This window comes from Musca autumnalis, unplaced genomic scaffold (genome assembly GCF_047663935.1).
Source record: "Musca autumnalis isolate F117 unplaced genomic scaffold, ASM4766393v1 scaffold_1, whole genome shotgun sequence".
NCBI lineage: Eukaryota > Metazoa > Arthropoda > Insecta > Diptera > Muscidae > Musca > Musca autumnalis.
Genome location: NW_027411644.1, coordinates 30,207,449 through 30,228,054, shown reverse-complemented (window position 1 = coordinate 30,228,054; position 20,606 = coordinate 30,207,449). Strand labels below are relative to the sequence as shown.

The following is a 20,606-nucleotide window of genomic DNA, read 5'->3' as shown; positions in this document are numbered from 1 at the left end:
AGCTCACCTAGATACTACAGATGAGCTCTAAAGCTTACCTATATACTATAGATGAGCTCTAAAGCTCACCTATATACTATAGATGAGCTCTAAAGCTCACCTATATACTATAGATGAGCTCTAAAGCTCACCTATATATACTATAGATGAGCTCTAAAGCTCACCTACATATACTATAGCTGAGCTCTAAAGCTCACCTACATATACTATAGATGAGCTCTAAAGCTCACCTACATATACTATAGCTGAGCTCTAAAGCTCACCTACATATACTATAGCTGAGCTCTAAAGCTCACCTACATATACTATAGATGAGCTCTAAAGCTCACCTATATACTATAGATGAACTCTAAAGCTCACCTATATACTATAGATGAGCTCTAAAGCTCACCTATATACTATAGATGAGCTCTAAAGCTCACCTATATACTATAGATGAACTCTAAAGCTCACCTATATACTATAGATGAGCTCTAAAGCTCACCTATATACTATAGATGAGCTCTAAAGCTCACCTATATACTATAGATGAGCTCTAAAGCTCACCTATATACAATAGATGAGCTCTAAAGCTCACCTATATACAATAGATGAGCTCTAAAACTCACCTATATACAATAGATGAGCTCTAAAACTCACCTATATACAATAGATGAGCTCTAAAACTCACCTATATACAATAGATGAGCTCTAAAGCTCACCTAAATACCGTACATGAGCTCTAGAGCTCACCTATGTATATACTATAGATGAACTCTAAAGCTTACCTATATGCTATAGATGAACTCTAAAGCTCACCTATATACTATAGATGAGCTTTAAAGCTCACCTATATACTATAGATGAGCTCTAAAGCTCACCTATATACTATAGATGAGCTCTAAAGCTCACCTATATACTATAGATGAGCTCTAAAGCTCACCTATATACTATAGATGAGCTCTAAAGCTCACCTATATACTATAGATGAGCTCTAAAGCTCACCTATATACTATAGATGAGCTCTAAAGCTCACCTATATACTATAGATGAGCTCTAAAGCTCACCTATATACTATAGATGAGCTCTAAAGCTCACCTATATACTATAGATGAGCTCTAAAGCTCACCTATATACTATAGATGAGCTCTAAAGCTCACCTATATACTATAGATGAGCTCTAAAGCTCACCTATATACTATAGATGAGCTCTAAAGCTCACCTATATACTATAGATGAGCTCTAAAGCTCACCTATATACTATAGATGAGCTCTAAAGCTCACCTATATACTATAGATGAGCTCTAAAGCTCACCTATATACTATAGATGAGCTCTAAAGCTCACCTATATACTATAGATGAGCTCTAAAGCTCACCTATATACTATAGATGAGCTCTAAAGCTCACCTATATACTATAGATGAGCTCTAAAGCTCACATATATACTATAGATGAGCTCTAAAGCTCACATATATACTATAGATGAGCTCTAAAGCTCACCTATATACTACAGATGAGCTCTAAAGCTCACCTATATACTGTAGATGAGCTCTAAAGCTCACCTATATACTATAGATGAGCTCTAAAGCTCACCTATATACTATAGATGAGCTCTAAAGCTCACCTATATACTATAGACGAGGTCTAAAGCTCACCTATATACTATAGATGAGCTCTAAAGCTTACTTATATACTATAGATGAGGTCTAAAGCTCACCTATATACTATAGATGAGCTCTAAAGCTCACCTATATACTATAGATGAGGTCTAAAGCTCACCTTTATACTATAGATGAGGTCTAAAGCTCACCTATATACTATAGATGAGGTCTAAAGCTCACCTATATACTATAGATGAGGTCTAAAGCTCACCTATATACTATAGATGAGGTCTAAAGCTCACCTATATGCTATAGATGAGCTCTAAAGCTCACATATATACTATAGATGAGCTCTAAAGCTCACATATATACTATAGATGAGCTCTAAAGCTCACCTATATACTATAGATGAGCTCTAAAGCTCACGTATTTACTATAGATGAGCTCTAAAGCTCATCTATATACCTACGACCTCAGTTTCTTTACACAGGCGACCTAATTCCTTTGATAAATAACAAAAACGATTTACATCGTCAGTTCATGTTAATTATCATTCTTCATTGATAGCATAAAACCTGCTCATCCTGCAATTTCTCTTGAAAAATTACCCTTGATCTTTAATTCCCAAAAGCTTTCGTTCGAACTATGCTCTTTGCCAAAACCCACATTATTACCTCCAGCCATTAATTTATTCTTTCGCTGACTGACTATCTAAGTTGACATACATATATCACGTTTCGCGATTTACGTTATAAAAACAAATCCTTTTGGAAATACCCGTAAAGTAGTTTAAAGAGTTGGAAATAAATCATGAGACTGAATGACTGACTGACATTACTACCTTAATGATGTTTCAACCGTAATTGCCTTTCAGTTCATGGTTTGTGGGTCTGATGGTTGGTTCATCAGCGTGAAGGAATGCAAAGACAAACACTCGTACAACAATATCAACATTTTAGAATAGCTCTACAGACTACATTGAAGTGTGATATTAACTATCAGTTGGCCCGTTAGTGTGTCACTCAGTCATTTGGTTATTCGTTGTCCTTCAGTAAAAGTTGTGTGACTTTGAAATTTGTCTTGGCTCTGTTTGCATACATTTGTCAAGCCATTAAGACAGCACACCGGAATCTGTTAACATTCAAGGGCTGTTATTTGCAAGTGACTCCCATTCCTAAAATGATGAGTACACATACACACGAACACACTCATGCCCACTCCTGTTACTTTTAACTTTTACTAATCAAGGACATTCATTGCCTTAGAAGGACTGCCTTCAGGTCGCACCACCACCAGCAACTGTTCTTCACTTGGACTGCTTGTAAAGCTATCAATCAACAAATTCAATTCCATGGCTGGAAATTAATATACATCAGTTGGCAAGAAATTAGACATTAAATACATTATGGTGTCAAGTTGACACACTTGCTCTCACACAAATTCAGATCTGTTAAAGGAAAGCAATGAGAACAGCGTAAAGAAGCCAAAGAAGAAGCAGTGACATTGATGCATTTTCCAACACTTTAATCACACACGCACTCACTCACATTCTCTTTGCTCCACAGATAGCTTCAAAACCCCAATGGCCTGGTTTTCTTTGTCGTTTCACTTTTTTTCTTAAGTTTTTGGTCCTCGACGTTTGAGTCCTTGTGCAGCATATGGAAATGAGTAAATTTATGTTATTTAGCATAAAAAGCACTGCCAGGTCTTCGCTACTGCCACCGAAACTAATGTTGCTAACCATGAGGGACAAGATTGAAAGAAGAAAACGAAAAAAACCATTTTGCAAATCCTTTTAAAGAATATGGACTTTCTTATTTTCAAAATTAACTTCTTGAACTGTCGACGTGATAAATTTTTTAGCAAAGAATGTCGCACAATAACCAACCGCCAAAAATTGCAACAATCTTTATATATAAAACTCAATTGTCGTTTGTTGGTAATTGAATCAGTTGAAAACGGCTAGAGCGATTTGGATAATTTTTTGTGGAAATGTTAGTCATAGTCCAGTTTAGGTTTTTATGCAAAGAAAAATTGGCCACGCCCAAGTTTCCGCCCACTTTTATAAATATGTTATATCTACGGAACTACTCAATAGATTTTCCTGAAATTTGCAGGGAACGTAGAGTGATGGCCCCCGGTTGAAAGGCTACATATTTGGTTGAATTTCGGATCGGGCGGGGTAACTCCCCTATGCCCTATTTTTGTAAAAATGCAATATTTGCAACAATTACAAATGTATCGCCTTGAAAATTAATTTCCGAGTCAATGGCGATTGTGTCTCCGACTTTACGTGCTTATTTGGGGCATTAAGACTGGACAACGCCCACTTTTTTAAATATGTTATATCTACGAAACTACTAAATCGATTTTCCTGAAACTTTCAGCGAATGTACAGGGTTGGTCTCCGATAAAAATAGGCTACATATTTTTTGACTTTCGGATCGGGCGGGTACCTCCCCTATGCCCTATTTTTGTAAAAATGCAATATTTGCAACAAATACGAATGTATCGGTTTGGGAATTTATTTGTGAGTCAATGGCGATTGTGTCTCCAACCTTACGTACTTATTTTGTGACTTAAGATCTGGCCACGCTCACTTTCTAATTAGGTTATATCTACAGGGGATTTTCAAGAAAATCGCGATTTGTCTAAACTTTTAAATCTTTATAAATAAAAATCAAATATCGTTCGTTGGTAATGGCATCAGTTGAGAACGGCTGGACCGATTTTCGACTTGGGTTTTTATGCAAAGAAAATTTGACCATGCCCATTTTTACGCCCACTTTTTTCAATTTTCTATTTTTATCATTTCTACAAAAACTACTGAACCGATTTTCCTGAAATTGCCAGGGAATGTACAGAGATGGTCCCCGCTTAAAATAGGCTACAAATTCAGTTGAATTTCGGAAAGGGCGGGGAACATCCTCTATAGCCTACTTTTTTTAAAAATGTTATATTTACAATAATTACGAATGTATCCATTTGGAAGTTAATTTGCGAGACAATTGTGGTTGTGTCTCCGACCTTACCTACTTTTTTAGGAACCACAGACTTGACCATACCCACTTTTTAAAATATGTAACATCTACAAAACTACTGAACCGATATTCGTGAAAATATCAGGGAATGTACAGGCATATTTTCTTGATTTTTGAAGAGGGCATATTTAAAAAAACGCCTTACCTTTATGAATAAAAATCAAATGCTGTCATAACCCAACTTAGGTTTTTTGGAAAGAAAAGTTTACCACGTCCCCGAAAACAGGTTACATATTTTATTGAATTCCAGAGGGGGCGGGGTGCCTCCCCTATGCGATATTTTTAAAAAAAAAAACTTTATATTTGGAAAAATTATGTATGTATCGGAATAAAAATTTACGGCTTAATCTACAATCGAGGTTCTTCTTTGGGGCCTATAGGCCCGATCAAGCCTGTTTTTTTTAGTATGTCATAACTCCAATAATACTGAAGGGATTTCCATAAAATTTGCAGCAAAAGCTCTATGTTTGCCGTTGTTATGTGGGGTACCTTCCCCATGCCTTTCTGTTAAACGCTATATGTATAAGCCAAACTTATGATTATATCGGTTTCAGCATACATTTTGGTAGGCAATGAAGTTGTGTGCACCCTAGGACCGGACCAGGCCCACTTTTTTTAATATGTTATATCTTGAAAACTGATGACCACGCCCACTCTTTTCAAAACATTATTTTTCCAAAACGACTTAACCTAATTTTCAGAAAATGTTCAGGAATGTCCCGTGCTCCAAAATGCTATATATTTGTAGACGAATTTTGGGGCCTATTATTTTATAATCGGTGTATTTGTTAAACTTATGAGTGCATCAGGTTGCAAATTAGTTTTCGAGACAACGGTGGTTGTCCCCCGATCAAGAAAAACTATATATTTACAAATGTACTTAAATGGTGAGGTTCAACGGTCTGTCAGCCATGAAAAGCTAAAACATATAGGTCTAAATTAGCGGGAGAATTCGATTTAATCATTTTTTTAACTTTTATTATTAGATCGCTTTAGGATAAAGACAGTGACATGGACGATAATAAATCCTAAAAGGCACAAATTGGCGAAAAATCCGACAAATTCCGTAATAGAAAAAAAAGGTTACAAACAAAATCTGTTGATAAATTAAAATCCTTCTCGGTTTGAAAATGGACCGAAGAAGTGTGGTACAAAATACCTACTTTTGAATTAAAACTCATTACGACGGGCCAGCAACGCGGACCGGGGTCTGCTAGTAAATATATAATCTCGCCCCCACCCTGAAGAAAGGAAAGTAAATCTTATGTATGTCAGTAAGGACAAACAAAAAGTTCAGTAAGTAAACCATCAGCCATTGTGCAGCTGCTAGACCCATCGACCAAGAAAACAACAACCATCTCAAACCATTAAAGTCAACTAACCAAAGTAACCAACTAAACTGACAACAACAAACAAAATAAAGAGCAAACATTTCAACCTTTTTTCCGGATGACAAGAAGCAGCAGCATGTGGATGGTATTCAGGTTAGGGAATTATGACAAGAGGAGGTAACAAATACAGCTCGCTTATGAACGATAGACGAACCCTACAGTTCACCAATGTACAAAAAATGAGCTCTAACGCTCACCTACAGGCAAAAGATGAGCTCCAAAGTTTACCTATAGGTAATAGATGAGGTCTAAGGCTGAACATTAGTCAATAGATGAGCTCTAAAGCTCAATTTAGGCAACATATGAGCTCCAAAGCTCACCAATATGCAATAGATGAGCTGCAATGCTCACGTGTGAACCACAGGTGAGCTTAAAAGCTCAGCTTTGAAACATAGATGAGCTCTAAAGCTCACCTATGTACCATAGATGAGCTCTAAAACTCACCTATGTACCATAGATGAGTTCTAAAACTCACCTATGTACAATAGATGAGCTCTAAAGCTCACCTATGTACTATAGATGAGCTCTAAAGCTCACCTATGTACAATATATGAGCTCTAAAGCTCACCTATGTACAATATATGAGCTCCAAAGCTCACCTATATACAATAGATGAGCTCTAAAACTCACCTATGTACAATAGATGAGCTCTAAAGCTCACCTATGTACCATAGATGAGCTCTAAAGCACACCTATGTACAATAGATGAGCTCTAAAGCTCGCCTATGTACAATAGATGAGCTCTAAAGCTCGCCTATGTACAATAGATGAGCTCTAAAGCTCACCTATGTACAATAGATGAGCTCTAAAGCTCACCTATGTACAATAGATGAGCTCCAAAGCTCACCTATGTACAATAGATGAGCTCTAAAACTCACCTATGTACAATAGATGAGCTCCAAAGCTCACCTATGTACAATAGATGAGCTGTAAAACTCACCTATGTACAATAGATGAGCTCTAAAACTCACCTATGTACCGTAGATGAGCTTTAAAGCTCACCTATCTACCATAGATGAGCTCTAAAGCTCACCTATGTACCATAGATGAGCTCTAAGGCTCACTAATGTACCATAAATGAGCTCTGAAGCTCACGTATGCACCATAGATGAGCTCTAAAGCTCACCTATGTACCTATGTACCATAGATGAGCTCTAAAGCTCAACTATGTACCATAGATGAGCTCTAAAGCTCACCTATGTACCATAGATGAGCTCTAAAGCTCAACTATGTACCATAGATGAGCTCTAAAGCTCACATATGTACCATAGATGAGCTCTAAAGCTCACCTATGTACCATAGATGAGCTGTAAAGCTCACCTATGTACCATAGATGAGCTCTAAAGCTCACCTATGTACCATAGATGAGCTCTAAAGCTCAACTATGTACCATAGATGAGCTCTAAAGCTCAACTATGTACCATAGATGAGCTCTAAAGCTCAACTATGTACCATAGATGAGCTCTATAGCTCAACTATGTACCATAGATGAGCTCTAAAGCTCACCTATGTACCATAGGTGAGCTCTAAAGCTCAACTATATACCATAGATGAGCTGTAAAGCTCATCTATATACCATAGATGAGCTGTAAAGCTCACTTATGTACCATAGATGAGCTCTAAAGCTCACCTATGTACCATAGATGAGCTCTAAAGCTCACCTATGTACCATAGATGAGCTCTAAAGCTCACCTATGTACCATAGATGAGCTCTAAAGCTCACCTATGTACCATAGATGAGCTCTAAAGCTCACCTATGTACCATAGATGAGCTCTAAAGCTCACCTATGTACCATAGATGAGCTCTAAAGCTCACCTATGTACCATAGATGAGCTCTAAAGCTCACCTATGTACCATAGATGAGCTCTAAAGCTCACCTATGTACCATAGATGAGCTCTAAAGCTCACCTATGTACCATAGATGAGCTCTAAAGCTCACCTATGTACCATAGATGAGCTCTAAAGCTCACCTATGTACCATAGATGAGCTCTAAAGCTCACCTATGTACCATAGATGAGCTCTAAAGCTCACCTATGTACCATAGATGAGCTCTAAGCTCACCTATGTACCATAGATGAGCTCTAAAGCTCACCTATGTACCATAGATGAGCTCTAAAGCACACCTATGTACAATAGATGAGCTCTAAAGCTCGCCTATGTACAATAGATGAGCTCTAAAGCTCACCTATGTACTATAGATGAGCTCTAAAGCTCACCTGTGTACAATAGATGAGCTCTAAAGCTCACCTATGTACAATAGATGAGCTCTAAAGCTCACCTATGTACAATAGATGAGCTCCAAAGCTCACCTATGTACAATAGATGAGCTGTAAAACTCACCTATGTACAATAGATGAGCTCTAAAAACTCACCTATGTACCTTAGATGAGCTCTAAAGCTCACCTATGTACCATAGATGAGCTCCAAAGCACACCTATGTACAATAGATGAGCTCTAAAGCTCGCCTATGTACAATAGATGAGCTCTTCTGCCACCGAAACTAATGTTGCTAACCATGAGGGACAAGATTGAAAGAAGAAAACGAAAAAAACCATTTTGCAAATCCTTTTAAAGAATATGGACTTTCTTATTTTCAAAATTAACTTCTTGAACTGTCGACGTGATAAATTTTTTAGCAAAGAATGTCGCACAATAACCAACCGCCAAAAATTGCAACAATGAGCTCCAAAGCTCTAAAGCTCAACTATGTACCATAGATGAGCTCTAAAGCTTACATATGTACCATAGATGAGCTCTAAAGCTCACCTATGTACCATAGATGAGCTGTAAAGCTCACCTATGTACCATAGATGAGCTCTAAAGCTCACCTATGTACCATAGATGAGCTCTAAAGCTCACCTATGTACCATAGATGAGCTCTAAAGCTCAACTATGTACCATAGATGAACTCTAAAGCTCAACTATGTACCATAGATGAGCTCTAAAGCTCAAACTATGTACCATAGATGAGCTCTAAAGCTCACCTATGTACCATAGATGAGCTCTAAAGCTCAACTATATACCATAGATGAGCTGTAAAGCTCATCTATATACCATAGATGAGCTGTAAAGCTCACTTATGTACCATAGATGAGCTCTAAAGCTCACCTATGTACTATAGATGAGCTCTAAAGCTCACCTATGTACAATAGATGAGCTCTAAAGCTCACCTATGTACTATAGATGAGCTCTAAAGCTCACCTATGTACAATAGATGAGCTCTAAAGCTCACCTATGTACTATAGATGAGCTCTAAAGCTCACCTATGTACAATATATGAGCTCTAAAGCTCACCTATGTACAATATATGAGCTCCAAAGCTCACCTATATACAATAGATGAGCTCTAAAACTCACCTATGTACAATAGATGAGCTCTAAAGCTCACCTATGTACCATAGATGAGCTCTAAAGCACACCTATGTACAATAGATGAGCTCTAAAGCTCGCCTATGTACAATAGATGAGCTCTAAAGCTCACCTATGTACTATAGATGAGCTCTAAAGCTCACCTATGTACAATAGATGAGCTCTAAAGCTCACCTATGTACAATAGATTAGCTCCAAAGCTCACCTATGTACAATAGATGAGCTCCAAAACTCACCTATGTACAATAGATGAGCGCCAAAGCTCACCTATGTACAATAGATGAGCTGTAAAACTCACCTATGTACAATAGATGAGCTCTAAAACTCACCTATGTACCGTAGATGAGCTTTAAAGCTCACCTATCTACCATAGATGAGCTCTAAAGCTCACCTATGTACCATAGATGAGCTCTAAGGCTCACTAATGTACCATAAATGAGCTCTGAAGCTCACGTATGCACCATAGATGAGCTCTAAAGCTCACCTATGTACCTATGTACCATAGATGAGCTCTAAAGCTCAACTATGTACCATAGATGAGCTCTAAAGCTCACCTATGTACCATAGATGAGCTCTAAAGCTCAACTATGTACCATAGATGAGCTCTAAAGCTCACATATGTACCATAGATGAGCTCTAAAGCTCACCTATGTACCATAGATGAGCTGTAAAGCTCACCTATGTACCATAGATGAGCTCTAAAGCTCACCTATGTACCATAGATGAGCTCTAAAGCTCAACTATGTACCATAGATGAGCTCTAAAGCTCAACTATGTACCATAGATGAGCTCTAAAGCTCAACTATATACCATAGATGAGCTGTAAAGCTCATCTATATACCATAGATGAGCTGTAAAGCTCACTTATGTACCATAGATGAGCTCTAAAGCTCACCTATGTACCATAGATGAGCTGTAAAGCTCACCTATGTACCATAGATGAGCTCTAAAGCTCACCTATGTACCATAGATGAGCTGTAAAGCTCACCTATGTACCATAGATGAGCTGTAAAGCTCACCTATGTACCATAGATGAGCTGTAAAGCTCACCTATGTACCATAGATGAGCTGTAAAGCTCACCTATGTACCATAGATGAGCTCTAAAGCTCACCTATGTACCATAGATGAGCTCTAAAGCTCACCTATGTACCATAGATGAGCTCTAAAGCTCACCTATGTACCATAGATGAGCTCTAAAGCTCACCTATGTACCATAGATGAGCTCTAAAGCTCACCTATGTACCATAGATGAGCTCTAAAGCTCACCTATGTACCATAGATGAGCTCTAAAGCTCACCTATGTACCATAGATGAGCTCTAAAGCACACCTATGTACAATAGATGAGCTCTAAAGCTCGCCTATGTACAATAGATGAGCTCTAAAGCTCACCTATGTACTATAGATGAGCTCTAAAGCTCACCTGTGTACAATAGATGAGCTCTAAAGCTCGCCTATGTACAATAGATGAGCTCTAAAGCTCACCTATGTACTATAGATGAGCTCCAAAGCACACCTATGTACAATAGATGAGCTCTAAAGCTCGTCTATGTACAATAGATGAGCTCTTCTGCCACCGAAACTAATGTTGCTAACCATGAGGGACAAGATTGAAAGAAGAAAACGAAAAAAACCATTTTGCAAATCCTTTTAAAGAATATGGACTTTCTTATTTTCAAAATTAACTTCTTGAACTGTCGACGTGATCAATTTTTTAGCAAAGAATGTCGCACAATAACCAACCGCCAAAAATTGCAACAATGAGCTCCAAAGCTCTAAAGCTCAACTATGTACCATAGATGAGCTCTAAAGCTTACATATGTACCATAGATGAGCTCTAAAGCTCACCTATGTACCATAGATGAGCTGTAAAGCTCACCTATGTACCATAGATGAACTCTAAAGCTCACCTATGTACCATAGATGAGCTCTAAAGCTCAACTATGTACCATAGATGAACTCTAAAGCTCAACTATGTACCATAGATGAGCTCTAAAGCTCAACTATGTACCATAGATGAGCTCTAAAGCTCAACTATATACCATAGATGAGCTGTAAGGCTCATCTATATACCATAGATGAGCTGTAAAGCTCACTTATGTACCATAGATGAGCTGTAAAGCTCACTTATGTACCATAGATGAGCTCTAAAGCTCACCTATGTACCATAGATGAGCTCTAAAGCTCACCTATGTACCATAGATGAGCTCTAAAGCTCACCTATGTACCATAGATGAGCTCTAAAGCTCACCTATGTACCATAGATGAGCTCTAAAGCTCACCTATGTACCATAGATGAGCTCTAAAGCTCACCTATGTACCATAGATGAGCTCTAAAGCTCACATATGTACCATAGATGAGCTCTAAAGCTCATCTATGTACCATAGATGAGCTCTAAAGCTCATCTATGTACCATAGATGAGCTCTAAAGCTCACCTATGTACCATAGATGAGCTCTAAAGCTCACCTATGTACCATAGATGAGCTCTAAAGCTCACCTATGTACCATAGATGAGCTCTAAAGCACACCTATGTACAATAGATGAGCTCTAAAGCTCGCCTATGTACAATAGATGAGCTCTAAAGCTCACCTATGTACTATAGATGAGCTCTAAAGCTCACCTGTGTACAATAGATGAGCTCTAAAGCTCACCTATGTACAATAGATGAGCTCCAAAGCTCACCTATGTACAATAGATGAGCTGTAAAACTCACCTATGTACAATAGATGAGCTCCAAAGCTCACCTATGTACCATAGATGAGCTGTAAAGCTCACCTATGTACCATAGATGAGCTCTAAAGCTCACCTATGTACCATAGATGAGCTCTAAAGCTCAACTATGTACCATAGATGAACTCTAAAGCTCAACAATGTACCATAGATGAGCTCTAAAGCTCAACTATGTACCATAGATGAGCTCTAAAGCTCAACTATATACCATAGATGAGCTGTAAGGCTCATCTATATACCATAGATGAGCTGTAAAGCTCACTTATGTACCATAGATGAGCTGTAAAGCTCACTTATGTACCATAGATGAGCTCTAAAGCTCACCTATGTACCATAGATGAGCTCTAAAGCTCACCTATGTACCATAGATGAGCTCTAAAGCTCACCTATGTACCATAGATGAGCTCTAAAGCTCACATATGTACCATAGATGAGCTCTAAAGCTCATCTATGTACCATAGATGAGCTCTAAAGCTCACCTATGTACCATAGATGAGCTCTAAAGCTCACCTATGTACCATAGATGAGCTCTAAAGCTCACCTATGTACCATAGATGAGCTCTAAAGCTCACCTATGTACCATAGATGAGCTCTAAAGCACATCTATGTACAATAGATGAGCTCTAAAGCTCGCCTATGTACAATAGATGAGCTCTAAAGCTCACCTATGTACTATAGATGAGCTCTAAAGCTCACCTGTGTACAATAGATGAGCTCTAAAGCTCACCTATGTACAATAGATGAGCTCCAAAGCTCACCTATGTACAATAGATGAGCTGTAAAACTCACCTATGTACAATAGATGAGCTCCAAAGCTCACCTATGTACAATAGATGAGCTGTAAAACTCACCTATGTACAATAGATGAGCTCTAAAGCTCACCTATGTACCATAGATGAGCTCTATGTACCATAGATGAGCTCTAAAGCACACCTATGTACAATAGATGAGCTCTAAAGCTCGCCTATGTACAATAGATGAGCTCTTCTGCCACCGAAACTAATGTTGCTAACCATGAGGGACAAGATTGAAAGAAGAAAACGAAAAAAACCATTTTGCAAATCCTTTTAAAGAATATGGACTTTCTTATTTTCAAAATTAACTTCTTGAACTGTCGACGTGATAAATTTTTTAGCAAAGAATGTCGCACAATAACCAACCGCCAAAAATTGCAACAATGAGCTCCAAAGCTCACCTATGTACAATAGATGAGCTGTAAAACTCACCTATGTACAATAGATGAGCTCCAAAGCTCACCTATGTACAATAGATGAGCTGTAAAACTCACCTATGTACAATAGATGAGCTGTAAAACTCACCTATGTACAATAGATGAGCTCTAAAACTCACCTATGTACCTTAGATGAGCTTTAAAGCTCACCTATCTACCATAGATGAGCTCTAAAGCTCACCTATGTACCATAGATGAGCTCTAAGGCTCACTAATGTACCATAAATGAGCTCTGAAGCTCACGTATGCACCATAGATGAGCTCTAAAGCTCACCTATGTACCTATGTACCATAGATGAGCTCTAAAGCTGACCTATGTACCATAGATGAGCTGTAAAGCTCACCTAGGTACCATAGATGAGCTCTAAAGCTCACCTATGTACCATAGATGAGCTCTAAAGCTCAACTATGTACCATAGATAAGCTCTAAAGCTCGCCTATGTACAATAGATGAGCTCTAAAGCACACCTATGTACAATAGATGAGCTCTAAAGCTCGCCTATGTACAATAGATGAGCTCTTCTGCCACCGAAACTAATGTTGCTAACCATGAGGGACAAGATTGAAAGAAGAAAACGAAAAAAACCATTTTGCAAATCCTTTTAAAGAATATGGACTTTCTTATTTTCAAAATTAACTTCTTGAACTGTCGACGTGATAAATTTTTTAGCAAAGAATGTCGCACAATAACCAACCGCCAAAAATTGCAACAATGAGCTCCAAAGCTCACCTATGTACAATAGATGAGCTGTAAAACTCACCTATGTACAATAGATGAGCTCCAAAGCTCACCTATGTACAATAGATGAGCTGTAAAACTCACCTATGTACAATAGATGAGCTGTAAAACTCACCTATGTACAATAGATGAGCTCTAAAACTCACCTATGTACCTTAGATGAGCTTTAAAGCTCACCTATCTACCATAGATGAGCTCTAAAGCTCACCTATGTACCATAGATGAGCTCTAAAGCTCACCTATGTACCATAGATGAGCTCTAAAGCTCACCTATGTACCATAGATGAGCTCTAAAGCTCACCTATGTACCATAGATGAGCTCTAAAGCTCACCTATGTACCATAGATGAGCTCTAAAGCTCACCTATGTACCATAGATGAGCTCTAAAGCTCACCTATGTACCATAGATGAGCTCTAAAGCTCACCTATGTACCATAGATGAGCTCTAAAGCTCACCTATGTACCATAGATGAGCTCTAAAGCTCACCTATGTACCATAGATGAGCTCTAAAGCTCACCTATGTACCATAGATGAGCTCTAAAGCTCACCTATGTACCATAGATGAGCTCTAAAGCTCACCTATGTACCATAGATGAGCTCTAAAGCTCACCTATGTACCATAGATGAGCTCTAAAGCTCACCTATGTACCATAGATGAGCTCTAAAGCACACCTATGTACAATAGATGAGCTCTAAAGCTCGCCTATGTACAATAGATGAGCTCTAAAGCTCACCTATGTACTATAGATGAGCTCTAAAGCTCGCCTATGTACAATAGATGAGCTCTAAAGCTCACCTATGTACAATAGATGAGCTCTAAAGCTCACCTATGTACAATAGATGAGCTCTAAAGCTCACCTATGTACAATAGATGAGCTCTAAAGCTCACCTATGTACAATAGATGAGCTCTAAAGCTCACCTATGTACAATAGATGAGCTCTAAAGCTCACCTATGTACAATAGATGAGCTCTAAAGCTCACCTATGTACAATAGATGAGCTCCAAAGCTCACCTATGTACAATAGATGAGCTCTAAAACTCACCTATGTACAATAGATGAGCTCCAAAGCTCACCTATGTACAATAGATGAGCTGTAAAACTCACCTATGTACAATAGAAGCTCACGTATGCACCATAGATGAGCTCTAAAGCTCACCTATGTACCTATATACCATAGATGAGCTCTAAAGATCACCTATGTACCTATGTACCATAGATGAGCTCTAAAGCTCACCTATGTACCTATGTACCATAGATGAGCTCTAAAGCTCACCTATGTACCTATGTACCATAGATGAGCTCTAAAGCTCACCTATGTACCTATGTACCATAGATGAGCTCTAAAGCTCACCTATGTACCATAGATGAGCTCTAAAGCTCACCTATGTACCATAGATGAGCTCTAAAGCTCACCTATGTACCATAGATGAGCTCTAAAGCTCACCTATGTACCATAGATGAGCTCTAAAGCTCACCTATGTACCATAGATGAGCTCTAAAGCTCACCTATGTACCATAGATGAGCTCTAAAGCTCACCTATGTACCATAGATGAGCTCTAAAGCTCACCTATGTACCATAGATGAGCTCTAAAGCTCACCTATGTACCATAGATGAGCTCTAAAGCTCACCTATGTACCATAGATGAGCTCTAAAGCTCACCTATGTACCATAGATGAGCTCTAAAGCTCACCTATGTACCATAGATGAGCTCTAAAGCTCACCTATGCACCATAGATGAGCTCTAAAGCTCACCTATGGTACATAGAGCTCATCTATTGTAGAGCTCATCTATGGTACATATCTATGTACCATAGATGAGCTCTAAAGCTCACCTATGTACCATAGATGAGCTCTAAAGCTCACCTATGTACCATAGATGAGCTCTAAAGCTCACCTATGTACCATAGATGAGCTCTAAAGCTCACCTATGTACCATAGATGAGCTCTAAAGCTCACATATGTACCATAGATGAGCTCTAAAGCTCACCTATGTACCATAGATGAGCTCTAAAGCTCACCTATGTACCATAGATGAGCTCTAAAGCTCACCTATGTATCATTGATGAGATCTAAATCTCACCTATATACCATAGATGATCTATAAAGCCCACCTATGTACCGTAGATGAGCTCTAAAGCTCACCTATGTACCATAGATGAGCTCTAAAGCTCACCTATGTACCATAGATGAGCTCTAAAGCTCACCTATGTACCATAGATGAGCTCTAAAGCTCACCTATGTACCATAGATGAGCTCTAAAGCTCACCTATGTACCATAGATGAGCTCTAAAGCTCACCTATGTACCATAGATGAGCTCTAAAGCTCACCTATGTACCATAGATGAGCTCTAAAGCTCACCTATGTACCATAGATGAGCTCTAAAGCTCACCTATGTACCATAGATGAGCTCTAAAGCTCACCTATGTACCATAGATGAGCTCTAAAGCTCACCTATGTACCATAGATGAGCTCTAAAGCTCACCTATGTACCATAGATGAGCTCTAAAGCTCACCTATGTACCATAGATGAGCTCTAAAGCTCACCTATGTACCATAGATGAGCTCTAAAGCTCACCTATGTACCATAGATGAGCTCTAAAGCTCAACTATGTACCATAGATGAACACTAAAGCTCAACTATGCTCTATAGCTCACCTATGTACCATAGATGCGCTCTAAAGTTCACCTATGTACCATAGATGAGCTCTAAAGCTCACCTTTGTACCATAGATGAGCTCTAAAGCTCACCTATGTACCATAAATGAGCTCTAAAGCTCACCTATGTACCATAAATGAGCTCTAAATCTCACCTACGTACCATAGATGAGCTCTAAAGCCCACCTATGTACCATAGATGAACTCTAAAGCTCACCCATGTACCATAGATGAGCTCTAAAGCCCACCTATGTACCATAGATGAACTCTAAAGCTCACCCATGTACCATAGATGAGCTCTAAAGCTCACCTATGTACCATAGATGAGCTCTAAAGCTCACCTATGTACCATAGATGAGCTCTAAAGCTCACCTATGTACCATAGATGAGCTCTAAAGCTCACCTATGTACCATAGATGAGCTCTAAAGCTCACCTATGTACCATAGATGAGCTCTAAAGCTCACCTATGTACCATAGATGAGCTCTAAAGCTCACCTATGTACCATAGATGAGCTCTAAAGCTCACCTATGTACCATAGATGAGCTCTAAAGCTCACCTATGTACCATAGATGAGCTCTAAAGCTCACCTATGTACCATAGATGAGCTCTAAAGCTCACCTATGTACCATAGATGAGCTCTAAAGCTCACCTATGTACCATAGATGAGCTCTAAAGCTCACCTATGTACCATAGATGAGCTCTAAAGCTCACCTATGTATAATAGATGAGCTCTAAAGCTCACCTATGTATCATAGATGAGCTCTAAAGCTCACCTATGTACCATAGATGAGCTCTAAAGCTCACCCATGTACCATAGATGAGCTGTAACGCTCAATTATGTACCATAGATGAGCTGTAACGCTCACCTATGTACCATAGATGAGCTGTAACGCTCAATTATGTACCATAGATGAGCTGTAACGCTCAATTATGTAGCATAGATGAGCTGTAACGCTCACCTATGTACCATAGATGAGCTGTAACGCTCACTTATGTACCATAGATGAGCTGTAACGCTCACCTATGTACCATAGATAACCTGTAACGCTCACTTATGTACCATAGATGAGCTGTAACGCTCACCTATGTACCATAGATAAGCTGTAACGCTCACTTATGTACCATAGATGAGCTGTAACGCTCACTTATGTACCATAGATGAGCTGTAACGCTCACCTATGTACCATAGATGAGCTGTAACGCTCACCTATGTACCATAGATAAGCTGTAACGCTCACCTATGTACCATATATGAGCTGTAACGCTCACCTATGTACCATAGATGAGCTGTAACGCTCACCTATGTACCATATATAAGCTCTAAAGATCACCTATGTACCATAGATGAGCTCTAAAGCTCACCTTTGCACCATAGATGAGTTCTAAAGCACACCTATGTACCATATATGAGATCTAAAGCTCACCTATATATCATAGATGAGCCATAAAACTCAGCTATGTATCATAAATGAGCTCTAAAGCTCACCTATGTATCTAAAGCTCACCTATGTACCATAGATGAGCTGTAACGCTCACCTATGTACCATAGATGAGCTGTAACGCTCACCTATGTACCATAGATGAGCTGTAACGCTCACCTATGTACCATAGATGAGCTGTAACGCTCACCTATGTACCATAGATGAGCTGTAACGCTCACCTATGTACCATAGATGAGCTGTAACGCTCACCTATGTACCATAGATGAGCTGTAACGCTCACCTATGTACCATAGATGAGCTGTAACGCTCACCTATGTACCATAGATGAGCTGTAACGCTCAATTATGTACCATAGATGAGCTGTAACGATCAATTATGTACCATAGATGAGCTGTAACGATCAATTATGTACCATAGATGAGCTGTAACGCTCAATTATGTACCATAGATGAGCTGTAACTATCAATTATGTACCATAGATGAGCTGTAACGCTCAATTATGTATCATAGATGAGCTGTAACGCTCAATTATGTACCATAGATGAGCTGTAACGCTCAATTATGTACCATAGATGAGCTGTAACGCTCAATTATGTACCATAGATGAGCTGTAACGCTCAATTATGTACCATAGATGAGCTGTAACGCTCACCTATGTACCATAGATGAGCTGTAACGCTCACCTATGTACCATAGATGAGCTGTAACGCTCACCTATGTACCATAGATGAGCTCTAAAGCTCACTTATGTATCATAGATGAGATCTAAAGCTCCCCTATACACCATAGATGAGCTATAAATCCCATCTATGTACCATAGGTGAGCTCTAAAGCTCACCTATGTACCATAGATGAGTTCTAAAGCTCACCTATGTACCATAGATGAGCTCTAAACCTCACCTATGTACCATAGATAACCTCTAAAGCTCACCTATGTACCATAGATGAGCTCTAAAGCTCGCATATGGTCCAGAGATGAGCTCTAAATCTCACATATGTACCATAGATGAGGTCTAAAGCTCGCATATGATCCAGAGGTGAGCTCTAAATCTCACATATGTACCATAGATGAGCTCTAAAGCTCACCTATGTACCATAGATGAGCTCTAAAGCTCACCTATGTACCATATAGGAGCTTTAAAGCTCACCTATGTACCATAGATGAGCTCTAAAGCTCACCTATGTACCATAGAGGAGCTCTAAAGCTCACCTATGTACCATAGATGAGCTCTAAAGCTCACCTATGTACCATAGATGAGCTCTAAAGCTCACCTATGTACCATAGATGAGCTCTAAAGCTCACCTATGTACCATAGATGAGCTCTAAAGCTCACCTATGTACCATAGATGAGCTCTAAAGCTCACCTATGTACCATAGATGAGCTCTAAAGCTCACCTATGTACAATAGATGAGCTCTAAAGCTCACCTATGTACCATAGATGAGCTCTAAAGCTCACCTATGTACCATAGATGAGCTCTAAAGCTCACCTATGTACCATAGATGAGCTCTAAAGCTCACCTATGTACCATAGATGAGCTCTAAAGCTCACCTATGTACCATAGATGAGCTCTAAAGCTCACCTATGTACCATAGATGAGCTCTAAAGCTCACCTATGTACCATAGATGAGCTCTAAAGCTCACCTATGTACCATAGATGAGCTCTAAAGCTCACCTATGTACCATAGATGAGCTCTAAAGCTCACCTATGTACCATAGTTGAGTTCTAAAGCTCACCTATGTACCATAGATGAGCTCTAAAGCTCGCATATGATCCAGAGATGAGCTCTAAATCTCACCTATGGACAATAGTTGACTCCTTAAGCTAACCTGGTACAATATGAGCTCTAACACTATATGAGATTTTAAGCTCAACTACAAACCACTGATGAGATCTAAAACTCACCTTGGACAACATATGAACTCTAAATCTCTTCTGTGAACAGTATGAGCTCCAGAGATCACATATAAAACATAGTTTGGCCCTTCTGCTCACCTATAAACCAGATTTGGACTATACGATAAAGCCCATCTATGAATCAAAGGTGATGTCTAAAGCTCCACTGTGAAGTATAAAATAGCTCAAAAGCTCACCTCTGAACTACAAATGAGCTGTAAAGCTCACTTATATACTCGTAAACTCATACATGTACCATAGGTGATCTCGAAAGCTCACATTTATACCATCGAGGAACTTTCAAACCAGTGTACCCATATATCATAAAGCACATACGCTTTAGAGCCAGCCTATGGGCAATAGTTGAGCTATAAAACTCACTTTTGGACAATAAATGAGCCATTAGAATCTCCTTTGTACAACAGATAAGCTCTAAAGCTTACTTATATAAGGAAATATATGATCTGTAAATCTCTCTTTTAGAGAATACATGAATTGTGTTCTTCGTCTAAATTCACG

At 38.9% G+C, this 20,606-nt stretch overlaps 1 protein-coding gene across 1 annotated transcript in view; it reads right to left on the bottom strand.

The window, feature by feature from the left end:
• Positions 1-2,820: 2,820 nt before the first annotated feature.
• Positions 2,821-20,606, bottom strand: part of LOC141393650 (lamin-C-like) — a 37,073-nt gene continuing 19,287 nt past the window's right edge. Inside the window, exon 2 of the mRNA XM_073967392.1 lies at positions 2,821-2,936. Coding sequence (XP_073823493.1) covers positions 2,821-2,936 — 116 coding nt within the window. The remainder of the gene's footprint in view (positions 2,937-20,606) is intronic.